Source organism: Neopsephotus bourkii, unplaced genomic scaffold (assembly GCF_033783945.1).
Source record: "Neopsephotus bourkii isolate Nb327-2 ecotype Australia unplaced genomic scaffold, CSIRO-AGI_Nbou_v1 NB_272, whole genome shotgun sequence".
Taxonomy (NCBI): Eukaryota; Metazoa; Chordata; class Aves; order Psittaciformes; family Psittacidae; genus Neopsephotus; species Neopsephotus bourkii.
The window spans coordinates 8,189,449-8,202,081 of NW_026900781.1; the positions used below are offsets into that span (position 1 = coordinate 8,189,449).

General features: G+C 40.2%; 1 protein-coding gene across 1 annotated transcript; it reads right to left on the minus strand.

Moving 5' to 3' along the window:
* Positions 1-180: 180 nt before the first annotated feature.
* Positions 181-12,402, minus strand: SMIM13 (small integral membrane protein 13). The gene is made up of 2 exons (XM_061346509.1): positions 12,167-12,402; positions 181-3,614 (listed from the first exon to the last, which is right to left on the minus strand). Exons 1-2 carry the CDS (start codon positions 12,240-12,242, stop codon positions 3,421-3,423), a joined length of 270 nt encoding a protein of 89 aa, XP_061202493.1. The 5' UTR covers positions 12,243-12,402; the 3' UTR covers positions 181-3,420.
* Positions 12,403-12,633: the final 231 nt, after the last annotated feature.

Sequence of the window (12,633 nt, forward strand, 5' to 3'; positions counted from 1 at the left end):
GTAATAACAACTGCTCTAGAAGAGAGTCGCTAACCCACCCTTTGTAATGAAGCAATCTGTAGGTACTATACCAGCTAGATTGTTGTAGTGCTGCATGCTCAAACAAGGAGTCTTACTCCACAGTCTTACTCCAAAAAGTCTTACCCCACTTAAAGAGAAGTCAGAAAACCACTCAAAATATTTGTCTCAAGTCCGGTTACTTTATTTTTCATTTGTGCAGTCAGTTAAAAGAACAGTTAACAATGAAAACCGACAACCACAGGAGCTTTAGGTACAGTATCATAACACTGAAGAAGCAAATGATCACGTTGAGCACATTCTTTGTGCCAATCATTTCCAGATGAAACAGAAGTACATACACAGGTCTAGTTCAGTGTAAAACCTGATATTAAGCAGCGAGTTGCTCACAAGTGCAGCACTGTCACATGTAACATAGGTAATTACTGCTTATTCAGTTACACAGCCCCTGCAACAAAGGTGATATGACTGTATTTAAAATAAGAACCCAAAATACATTCAAGAGAATGGCTGCAACAATAAGGCAATAAACAGTTTTTAAACTAGATCCTACTAAACAAAACAAGATCAACTGTGTAACCTGTTGCCTTCATCAGGTTTCAGACTTGAATGGGTCAATTCAAACTTAAGTGCTTACCCACCAGTAACATTTCAGAAGTACACTGGTAAAAAATTGATTCAAAGACATGAGTATACTGGACTGCCAGCAATCAGAACCCAGGTCTTATCACAAGTACACTTTCACACACAGCTTCACTTTTACAGGTTTGCATATGAAGCACCCTGTACGGATATTTGACTACAGACTCCTTCAGGAAAAAATATGCATTGACAGAAGACATCAGCATTACAAAATTCTTCCAAGCCACGCAATATAAACCTTTCGCCTGATACTAATAGGATCATTAAAGTTATACATTAGGTAGACATCATCATTGGCAGCTATGTCACAGAAAGATTAAAAAACAGCATTAGCTGTTTAACAACAACAAAAAAGAATAAAAGAGACTGAAAGCAACTTTGAAGAGTGAAATGTACATCTACATACAGCAAGGAAGGGAGAAGGGAGTTGTTTGGCTAGAGCAGATGAGCTACCCAGAGGTTTCCACATCCATCTTATTGCATATTTGATCAATGCCAGCACTCAAACCTGCATGGATTTTTCCTTCATTGTCATGCTCCAGAGTCTATATTCTTGCGCCTTTAGAGCTACCCTGACTCGGTATGTATATTGCTGTAACTTCACATTTCTTCACAGCTACTAGAAGCAGAGACTGAGTTAACCTTTCCTTACATCTCAGCTGGGGATACTACATGCACGAACCAGTCTTTTGCCATCTTCCGTGCACTAAACTCTAGGTGAAAGTGAAGTGCAGTGGAGTGTCAATACCCTACCCGTCAGTACAAAAAAAAGATCTTTATTTGTAAGCCTATATTAGCAAAGCCCAAGACAAAGATGCTAAAGATGTTTCTTAAGAAAATGTACCAGCAACTGGTTAGCACTGCTAAAATGTAAGTCTCATCATGTGACAAGATGTACAGACACAAGAATATTGTGACATTAAGTTGTGCAAAGCAAGTGACTGGAAGCAGCTGGAAATAGAATCTGATTGCTTTTGCTTATTTTTACTAATTCAATTTTACTAATCGATTTTACTAATTAAAAATACAAGAGCAGCATCATTAGGCATTCCCTTGCCAGCAGACACGATAGAGGAAGAAGACTATCAATACTCCTATATGTGTTTTGAGGATATGTGCATAGCACTCCCTAATCATGCTTGAAAATGTAACCCTGTAACACAAAGCATGCTTGTATGCACATGCTAGTAAACAAAGCAGACTTTCAGGCTTCAGAGGAAGGTCAGGGTTGATCTTATATATTTTAATACTGAAACATCCAAATCATTTTATAAAGTGAATGCTCTCATTAGCTTTTGAGCAGTATTCACAAAAGATAAAGGCACTAAAAGAGTGCTCTTTTCCCAGACGTAGGCCTACCTGATGAAAAGCTAAATGCTGCTTTTAGCCACATAACTAAACCAAACCACCAGTTTGGAAGTAATATGTTTAAACTTCTTAACAGCTGGAAGTACAAGACCAATTTTGTAGTCCTGTTTAAGTTTTCATACAGGGAGCAATGGCGCAAACACTACCACATACCCAAGCTTTAAGAGAAAACTGGATCTGTTCATGACAAGACTTATTGGTAGTTCTCTCTCTCTCACACACACACGTATCAGAGGTGGTACATGCATGTTCCTCCTCTTCCCAAAGATCTCCCGCATCAGTCTTCAGAGCTGCTAGATAAACAGAAGTGAAGCTGTTTGCTCTGAAGTGCGACGTCGAAATAGCCATGTAACTCATTCTCAAAGAAATAGGAGCAACTGCTTGCTACCAGTAAAAAAAAAAAAAAATACATCAGTAAATCCTCCAGCAAACCTGAGGTACCAAATTCACTCCTATAACACTATCAAAGTGCTACAGTGATGTCTACCAAACTGGTCAGAATGCCTTAACTGGTTCCAGGAAAGAAGTTATGTCAGCTACCATGTACCTGATGTAAAGGTGTACAAAGTGAACTAGGGAAGTGCTTAGTATTCAAAGCCCAAAGACAGTACTTCAGAATACTATGTGGTGAGTACATAACCTAGGCACCTTCCCCTCTCCAATGTAAGCTGGACTTAGAGTAAAAGGTTCAGGAAAAACAGACCTAACAAGACTGTTTAACCCGTTACCCTTCTTATGCCAAAACCAAGAAAACAGGTCTTACCACCTGATTCCTTTCTTTTTAAACGGGAGATTAAAAAAACCTCCAAACCATGTGCATCTAATATTGATTTTTCTTATTTCATTTATACTTTTTATATAAGAACATAATTAAAATCTCACTTTAGAATACTTTCTAAAGCAGGATATCCTTTCAACTGTTTTTCAAATACACATGCATTCTCAAGGTTGAAGAAAAAATATATATTCATATATAGTTAAGGAAATAAAACTCAATTTCACTATATGTAGTTACAGTGCTGTAAAGAAAAAAATAATTTAGAAACCATTTCAACTCTGAAATGCTCACTATGCTCAGACTAATGCAAAGGCTAAGCCTATGGTCCGGGACCTGTTTTTAACCTGTGTGCAGTGACAGGAACTACAGCGGTTCAGCATTTTTTGACAGAGGTTTCTCTCCATCCCTTCTTTCTTTCAGTATTCTATGGCTTGCTGCTGAAGCCCTCCCTGAACTTCTGCCGAAGTAGCTTACATTGGTAGAGTTCAAAAGTAAAGGTCCACAGGTATTAACACTACCTCTTAAGTCAGTTTTTCAGTAAGATCAAACCACTGAACAACACAGTGCAGAGGTGCTTAACCATTCATAATTAGTCAGAAGTTCAACAGAGTACTTTAGGTTGTGTCTTCTGTAGGTGCCCTTCGTTGCCGAGCAGACTTCTGTCTGCTTCTCAGGGGTGAAGGTGGAGTCTCCTGGTCAGCTTCAGTCTCTGAAGGCTCGTTGTCTCCCTGCTGAGACCCCGTATCACCTATTAATTCTCTCAGGAATTTGAATTTGGACAAAAACAATTGCCAGACGACATACCAGCCTGCAGGAGAAAGAAAAAAAGGTAATGCTCAGTTACTCCTTAGAAATCGATAGTCATCCTTCAGTCAAATTAGACCAGAAAAGTGAGAAAAAAAATCACTCAAACCCCAAAAACCTCTCCCACAAACCCCTTTCTACAGTCCTGTAAATACCAATTCGATAGTTTGTCCTCATCCAACAGCAAACATTTAAGCTCTGGACAAATTGTACTGCCAAAGTGAGCAGTAGGTGGGTGATCATGACTGCACAGATAAAGAACTGTCAGGAGAAAAGCAACTTCTGTGGTTACACCTAAAACAAGGAATCAGGATTCATTACACAGACAGTGTAAAAAGGCAGCACTGGAGTTTCTACCCTCACAGACCACATTTTAAAAGCTGCATTATGCAAGCACTGTTATGCACACTTTGGGAGATCTTGAAATCAATACCATCTTTTATAATAAATCCTATTTTGAAATGTACAAGGTCTTCCTTATGTTCACTAAAAGATCACACGCCCCTAATTCAAGGTGTTCCCTCACCATGTCTAAATCCCACTAAATAAACATTCTCTGGTAAATTTATGTTCTGCTCCACCACTAGAATACTCTGGGTCCCAAGTAAAGGTTTGGGATAGTCATGTTGCTAAAATCTCTCTTGAAAAATAGTTAAGATCCAGCTCCTCTTCTCTCATGTAACAGGTAGCCAAGGAACTTTAAAAAGCAGATACAAAGAATATCTAAACGTAAACCGAAATCTTCCTTTTAAAAGGTCTCTCCCTTATCTAAGCATTTACATCAAGAGAGACTGGAGTTTTACCCAGCTGAGAATTACTGTTATCCCTTTCCCTCTAACCAACCAGTCAAGTTTCACCATTTATAGAACAGAAATGTAACTTCTCTGTATAATACAGAGTTAAGCAGAATAAAATTTAAACAGCTACTTGAAAACAGATGCTATCTAAGCATCATTTGCAATCCCAGAACCTACCTGTCTTGCACAGAGTTCAGAAGGTCTTTCTATCTCCTTAGCCCTATTACTATCTCCTTAACCCTATTACTGGGTGCCCTTCGTTGTCAAGCAGACTTCTGTCTACAGATGCAAATTGTAAGAGTCCTGTTTCACAGAGCTGGGAAACCCATACTCCCAATTACGCATCTATCAGCAGAAACAGATTTCTTAAGCGTGGACAACTCAGATGTGCTAGGGAAGGGGACGAAAGACTAATAAGTGTCATTTCTGTAACCACAGCACCACTATTTGTCTGCTTCTTCCGTAATCAGTCATGCCAATTTGAGCACGCCACTTCTTAGGAAGAAACAAGATCCCACCCTTCCGCTCCCTCCTGGAATGGTTTTCACATCCTGTAGACTTTTTAGTTCTGTAACTTAACTGCTGCTGAGGAAAGGTGGAGGAAAGCTTTTATATTACAATCTTTAATGCTTACCAAGTATTCCCTTTTCCATTAACACCTAAACCTTTACAAGATTTGTGATCAAATTGAATCTGATATCTCATAAATGAATTAAAGCCCCCTGCACCTAGAAAAAGCCTCAGTGAAAGATGTCTGGGTTTGGCATTTTTTTTCTTTCAGATCTAGATGTAAAAATTGAAGCTGCACCTCTGAAAGTTGCTTCCACTGGGAGATATTTCAGATCTTTGTGATCTTCAATGGTTTCTGTGTTTTGAGGACCATAAACCAATTAATTCTTCTCATGGATCTAAGCATCCTTAAAAGTAATCAAATTTCCAAAAGCCGTGCTTGTTCACACAGGAAAGAAAACGCATAAAATAGTTCATGTGAACATAGGACTCTTGCAAGAAAGTGAGACCTACACAGCATATTACAAGACATTTTAAAATATCTCCAACTCCCCAATTTGTTGACAGATGCAAAATTTGAGACACTACACTTAGAAGTGCATGAAAATCATGTGATACATTCTACTAAATCCACTTAAGCATAGAGGGGGATGACTGCCAGCCATGAATTATTTTGTTGGGGTCATGTTTTTATTTGATTGTTTAAAACCCTAATTAAAACCACCTGCAAAGTCAATTACTATGAAACAGACACATCACTTGCAGAGAACACCACAGAGCAGGGAGAACGAGCCAAAAAATATTCAGGGCCTTCCCAAAAGAGTTATAGAGAGCACTTCACAGAAGCATGACTCGAATATGTTTTGCACAAATAAATACCCCATTAAGAGAGGTATTTTAGTTTAGGCTGGAGCAGACCACATACTTCCTCTATCACTGCAAAAAGGCCACTCAACACACAGATTTACTACTGTGAGGGGAGGAGTACTAAAGAATGTCACAGTTCATTTGCAGACACTCTTAAGAAAAGCAGCATTTTTTTTTTTCCATGTCTGCATACCCAGAATACCCAGTGCCACAAACACACTTAAAAGCATTCTAGCTCAAGACTACAAACAAGACAGTATAAATAATCAGCCAACATGACTGGGCTGCAGCTGGCAAACCACCACACCAGTGATAACAGCCAGGTGAAATGAACCACAATGAAGTGCATTGAAAAGAAAATTACAATAGGCTTAGCCAACGGTAATAGGGGGAGGGCAACCAGGCTTGAAAATTAGAGTTTCAAAACCTCACAAGATTTCCCAGCCTGTAGCAGAGACATTTGGGTATACAGTAATCAAAAGTAGAAAGATTTCTTTTTCTCACTTGCTCTAGTTACAGTGCCAGCTTGGATGGAAAGTTAAGAAAAAATCCCCAAAACAAATACACTTGTCTGAATCAAGCTGAGACTACCTCTTCAGCTGAGACTCCCTGTCGCCTCACTGTTACTAAGCAAGTAAGAATTTCCTTGGAAATAACCAGACTACGAAAGAACAAGTTATTCTGGGTAGGAGAAACTCTCTCCAGCAACAATATCAACTAAATACACCACTAAACAAAACCACACATAAAGCCTGGAGGCAGATTCACAGTACGTAGTTTCTTCTGAATCAGAAGACTGCATTTTCCATTAATTTCTCAGCCTCTTAAGAACATGGCAGAATGGTAACACCCAACACCATGCCATACTGAAGAACTGTAAGTTACTTAATTGTGTACTTAAAATAACTATTAAGTAATTTAAAAGACACAATAAAAAAAAACACCCAAAAAAAGGAAAAATGGGCATTTCCACGAATTCCTTTCTCTATACAGCTCAGTTTAGCTTTGCAGCTCTTTTGCTGTAGAGCTCTTCCTGAACAGGTAACTGACATCACTGTTTTGCACCTCAAAAGCTTCCACTTTGTTCAGGTAAGCTGCTCTCCAAGAAGTCCTACTGGTTTAACTTCACTATTCTTGATTTGAATCAGTCTTCTAGTGTTTGCTGTATTTTCTTTAGCCATTTGATTTACCTTTTCAAAGCATCCTTTCCTTGATTGAACCACGGGAAGTTGAACAGCATACCCACAATACAGCTTCAGCAAACAAGCACTGATAACATGCAGACTATAACATACAATATTCCTACATTAATTGGTGAAAGACACTGCTACGCAAAGAGGCAAGCCAGACCCTACAGTAAATCATAGCAATTTAAAGAACAGGCTCCAGCTCTAGGTCTAACAGATACTTGAATTCAGAGCAAGTCGTGAAATCCTGTCTATGACAGACAGTATTTTGCATTTAGAAAAAATAGCAGCTCCCAGCCTTGCAGAGTTTAGCACTCACTAAAAGCTGAGAGCCACTCTGTCACTTAAAATACCACTGCCAGGTGCCATTCAAAGACATTTAAGGCACATTTGGCATTATTCCATCAGTATGTCAACCCCTCTTATAAAATCGTGTTGCAATGTGTTTGTGAAGATGGCACCATGAGTCAAAGCCTCTTTCACTGACTCATACATACTATGTAACATCTATGCAGTATCAGGATGTTAAACACATTTTATGATTTGACTATGCTTCATAAAAGCTACCTTTCCTGTTACTTTCCACCAGCTCCTAGCTCTTTGTAAAGGGGAAAGAAGCAAAGTGATCTAACTGCCTTAATCCACCTCAGATGGTGAGGGGTACAAGTCTCAGGTCCATGTATTCCATTCACCTTACTGTCTTGAATGCAAAAGCTAACGGATGGTTTTCTTTATTGGAGCACACTTTCAATTTGAATCAGGAAAAGGAAACAAAACAAAACCCAGGGCTAATATGAAATGCTGAGGTAAAGCAACCTGATTTTTCTTCTGTGAAATACAAGTTAAACCAAGAAAGGAGGAAAGGTGATGTAGTAATGGCACAAGACAGAGTCTGAAAATCTGGCTTCTATTTCTGATCCTGCTATGGACTTTCTGTGCAGTCTTACAAGATCATTTTACCTCTGTGTCCCTGCTGATTTGAAAATAGGACGTTATTACTCCAGCACATGAGGACTAGTTTGGAACTAGGTTATCACCAAGGTGAATGTTGCCTTTATTCAAATGAAGTGTCTATCACAGAAAATCATAAGCAGCTACAGCTTTAAAAAAGGAGCACAGAGCTTCCGACGCTAACCGGAGATTTGAGAGAACAGGGCTCTACTCTGAGGAGTGTCAGATGTCTTCTGTGACCACTGACAAGTCACTTTGATGGTGTGCCATTTTTAAGATGTAGGTAATACACTGCCCTAGTGGAAAGCTTTGCTACGGAGATGATCAGACTGAAGGAAGCATCCACTCTTCTGACACTGAAGTAACAGAAGACATCAGCAACATGGTGCCTGGCTCTGCACGGTTCCTTAAACCTGGTCCCATTGTTGCTTGCTGACTGATTGCAAGGAAACTCGGCTCTCTTCTCATCTTCCATCTGTAATCATTTCAAAACTCAACTTCAAATTAAAGGGTACTGTCTTTTTATTGCTGGTCTAATCAAGCATGACTTTCCTCATCTTTTGAAGTAATTTACAAGGTTCACTCATTCAGGATAGTTACAAAACTGTTTAAACAAAGCATTAAAGTTATTCAGGTAGAATTCAGGACTCACATATTTTCCCATCTGCAACTGAATTCAGAGTTGTGAAACAAACCACACATTTGTCTCAGCATTTTATGAGTTACATGCTTTTTAAGGCCAGTCCCTCAAACCACATCTCATTAGCCTCTCTTGCCAAATGAGATGAACACTTCCATCTGTTCCACTGAAGGCACTCCTACAATTTCATATGGCTCCACGCATTACTACACTAAGAAAACAAAACAAATACACAGAGGTAAGCAGTACTTCAGTTCATCTTGGCTGGTATTTTACCTTGTCCTTGACTATGCATGAATTCCATCTGCAGAGGAACATGGAATACACAGAGGTAGCAATGAGACTACCAGAGAGAAGCCAGAGAAAGGAAATCAGAAAAGGGAATTAAAAAAGTGGCATCAAGTTACCTTAGTCCCACTTTTTAACAGAGAAACTGAAAAAAAAAACCAACAAAAACAAACCAAAAATCTGTGTTTACAGTCCCTCAATGGTTTCTATGTCAGATGTGATCAGTTTACAAATAGAGATGTTGCTAGCTATAAGCCTTCCAAACAAATTCACATTAACATTGAAAGTAGCAGTTAGAAGCAACCAGAAATGTCTGAAAGAAAATCAGGTCATTTCTACAAAGTTCTTTATTATAGGCATAAATGCCCAATTTGGGCATAAAACTTTGCTTTTCTCATGGCTGAAGAACTGGTCCAAATAAGTTCTGGTAGTTTGTGCTTTGAATTTTGTCTCTTCACTTGAGAAAAATGATAAAATGAAGTTTTTTTCCCCCCATTATTTAAGTTTTGATAGCACTTATCATATCGTATGTGATAAGCAGCAGAAATCCACGTGATCATAGGCCTCCTCCTGGGTATTTAAGTCTACTGTTCTCTGCAAGCATTCACAGCACAAGCCCTTTTAAAAGCCACGCAAAATTTATGTTTACAGCTTTTGATCTTGTAAGTCTTTTGAAGAGGCTGTTTCGATGCTTCTCATCAGATGTCTGTAAAACATTCTTATCATCAGATCAAGCTTACTCAGGATTATATCCAGCCATTCTCGTGTCAGGTTTGTCCTTTAATTTGTATGTCTCACTGGCTGACATTTATTCATATCCTGTCATACCAGCACTCAGTCTCCCTGGGAGTCTAACAGGCTGTAAAGAATAGAAGCCAGTAGGTAAGCAGGTGGATAAGAAACTGTCTATTGCTGGTACAGATAAACAGTTGAATTGGAAGCAGCTTGTACTCATTTTTTTTTCTAGTAGTGGTCTTGCCACTGTTTTCCTTGAATATTTTCTATTAATAATCATGGCACAAGAGCTAGACATGTACCAATATTAATAAATGCTGTATGTGGAAAAAATAATTACCGATACTGTAAGTCATTATCAAATCCTACTGAGTCACTTCTAATCCTCACAGAAAAACCAATGAACATGTCAGCTTCCCGTGATCAGTACTTTTGAAATCTAGGTGATTTTTAGCTATCTTTTTACAAGCTCTGATGCTGTTGAAAGTAAAACACAATGAAGGATTCAAAACAAAGTATTCATGGAATCCAAGCTGAATGTACAACATGGATCTTTAAATTGTTAAGTATTTATAAACCCTTTAAAAAGGCATTTACTAGTTACTTTTTCCCTTTTTAAGCAAGAAAGCATTCGAGAGATGTTTTGGTTAGCAGACAAAGTTAGAGAACCCTAGCATTTTAATTCTACTTGTCACATACAGACAAAAGACGAAAGGCCTGAAGGAAATTATCTTCGTTTCCAGCTTTGAACAGCATGCAACAAAATCATTTCAAACTTTCAGCAGAGTAAACAAAGATCTCACATGCACAGTCTGAAAGCATAAAAACCCTAAAAAACATAAGCTACCTAGCAAGTAGAACGAACCACCTTTCATCTTACAAAAGAGGAAAAGTGGCCAGACAAATCTAATGAGCGTACAGACACTTTAATAAATAGCCACTTAGGTAACCGTTTGCTCTGTAACAATGGACAGTACAGGACACACAGGAAAGAGCACAAGCCCAGAGAAACATATCCTCATACAGCTTTACAGGACCAGTTATCTATATTTCAGAAGCTTCCTTACCCGAGTATTCATTCTACAGCTTAAAGATATGGACCATTCTTCTATGAACTTTAAATGACAGAAGTTTCAGAAACCACAATATTCTTTGTTAATGAGCTTGCAGTTTACTTCCCAATTGTGTAAACGAAAACTTTAAGTCTGCTGCTTGATCATTTAACTTCATGTACTCTGATTCCTCTGTAATGATGAAGTTGCACAACCATTTCCAGTTCACCCTTTTAACTTTTCTCAGCTCTATAACCATTACCTTTCCTCCAGTCATCTGTTTTCCAGGCTAGACAAACCTAACCTGTTTACAGCTTCGCCACGCAGAAATCATTTTATGGTGAGAACTATGTGATCATAGAATCATTTAGGCTGGAAATTCTATCTTTTTAAAAAGAAACTAGGCCTTCTTTTCTTTTTTTAATAAGGTAATAAATTTTAGCAAGAAAATGCACTGAGACACAGACATGTGGTAGATTCCTGTAGCAATTTTCTGCTTTAAACTTGTACTGTTTGACTTGCCTATTTGCTTGCTACAAAGCATTGAACAAATATTTTGGAGAAGTACTTGCAAATACTGCAGCTAATCCTTTTTGGGGGATACTAAGAGCTCAGTCTGAAGCCATTATATTTCCCCATACAAATTAATCGGGCATACACTTTGCATTTTATGTGCATTAGTCCATTCATGTTAATACCATATTTCACCTCCCATTTTGCCTCTGACACTGCAAAACCTTTTCACAATGTTTTGCTATTCTGACCACAATTAACAACACATTTTAAATTTTGGACGTCAGCTAACTCCACTTTGCTCCCTTGTTTTTCAGTAATCACTTACAATCCACCTGGTATTTGCTTTTTATCTCACAGGCATTTCACCATAAGGTACCGCATAGTTTGGTGGTGGTGGGTTTGGAGTGGGTTAAAAAATTCAGCATATTGATCCCAACATCTCCATACACTACACTGCTGATTCCTTCCAAGACCTCCAGACATGCAAATTTTGCCTTCCATTTAAATAACCCTTCTCTATACATACATACCTATGCGTATATATACGCACAAGTTTTGGATTCACATAAGAAAAAAAGAACAACACAACTCCTGAGAGCTGCTCTCTATTCTGTTCTAGCAAACAGACGCCAGAAGCTGAGGTGTTACCAGCAGGAAGTTTACTTCTTCCATTCACCGGCATGTCAGGCATATGACTGCTCAGTAGTCCGTTCACATAAAACAAAAAGCTATCAGCTTCAGATTAGTGACCAAATTAAACTCTGGAGGCATTTCAAGGCTCTAGATTATTTGGAAACAAAGAGAAGGGGGCGCTGCAAACCACACGCATTCCCGCACACCCCGGGGCACGGTGCCCTTTCATTTCCTCCAGTCAATCTGTGCGAAGAGGAACCACCAGAGATTTGAGAAGGCGGAGAGTGAAAGTGGGGGACACAAGCACTGTACACCAGAGCCAGGCCAGCCCTCCCACACTCCCTCGCACTCCGCCGCCGAGGGGAGCGGGCGGAACTCACCGCACAGCATGAAGAGCAGCACGCAGGCCAGGGTGGCCACAATCACCAGCAAGGTCAGCCCGATGCTCTGCCACATGGCGCCGGCCGCCTCTCCGCCGACACCGGGGGCTCCTCCTCAAGATGCCTCCCAGCTGCAGCAGCCGCTTTCCCGGGCTGGGCCGACCACCACCGGCGGCCGTCAGGGCCCGCTCAGCCCTGCGTGAGAGCCGCCAGGGATCGGCCGGCCCCTCGGCAGGTCGCGCCGCGGGGCTGAGGGGAGGGGAGGGGAGAGCAGAGAAACGCCGGCGGCTACGGGAAAGAGACTGCGCCTCGCATCGCTGGCCGCTACTCCCGGGAAGGGAGAGGGCGACTCCGCGGCCCAACCAAGACAGCGAGACTCGCTGAGAGGCCCCCGGTCGCGCCGGCGGGGCGGTGACACCTGCCCTGTCTCCTCCCACCGCTTCACGACCCGCCGTGAGAGCTCCAGC

Excerpts from the sequence above, each read along its gene's own strand:
- SMIM13 (XM_061346509.1), bottom strand. The coding sequence starts at position 12,242 with ATGTGGCAGAGCATCGGGCTGACCTTGCTGGTGATTGTGGCCACCCTG. Across the intron at positions 3,615-12,166 it reads GCTGCTCTTCATGCTGTGCG|GCTGGTATGTCGTCTGGCAA; the intron begins GTGAGTTCCGCC and ends TTTCTCCTGCAG.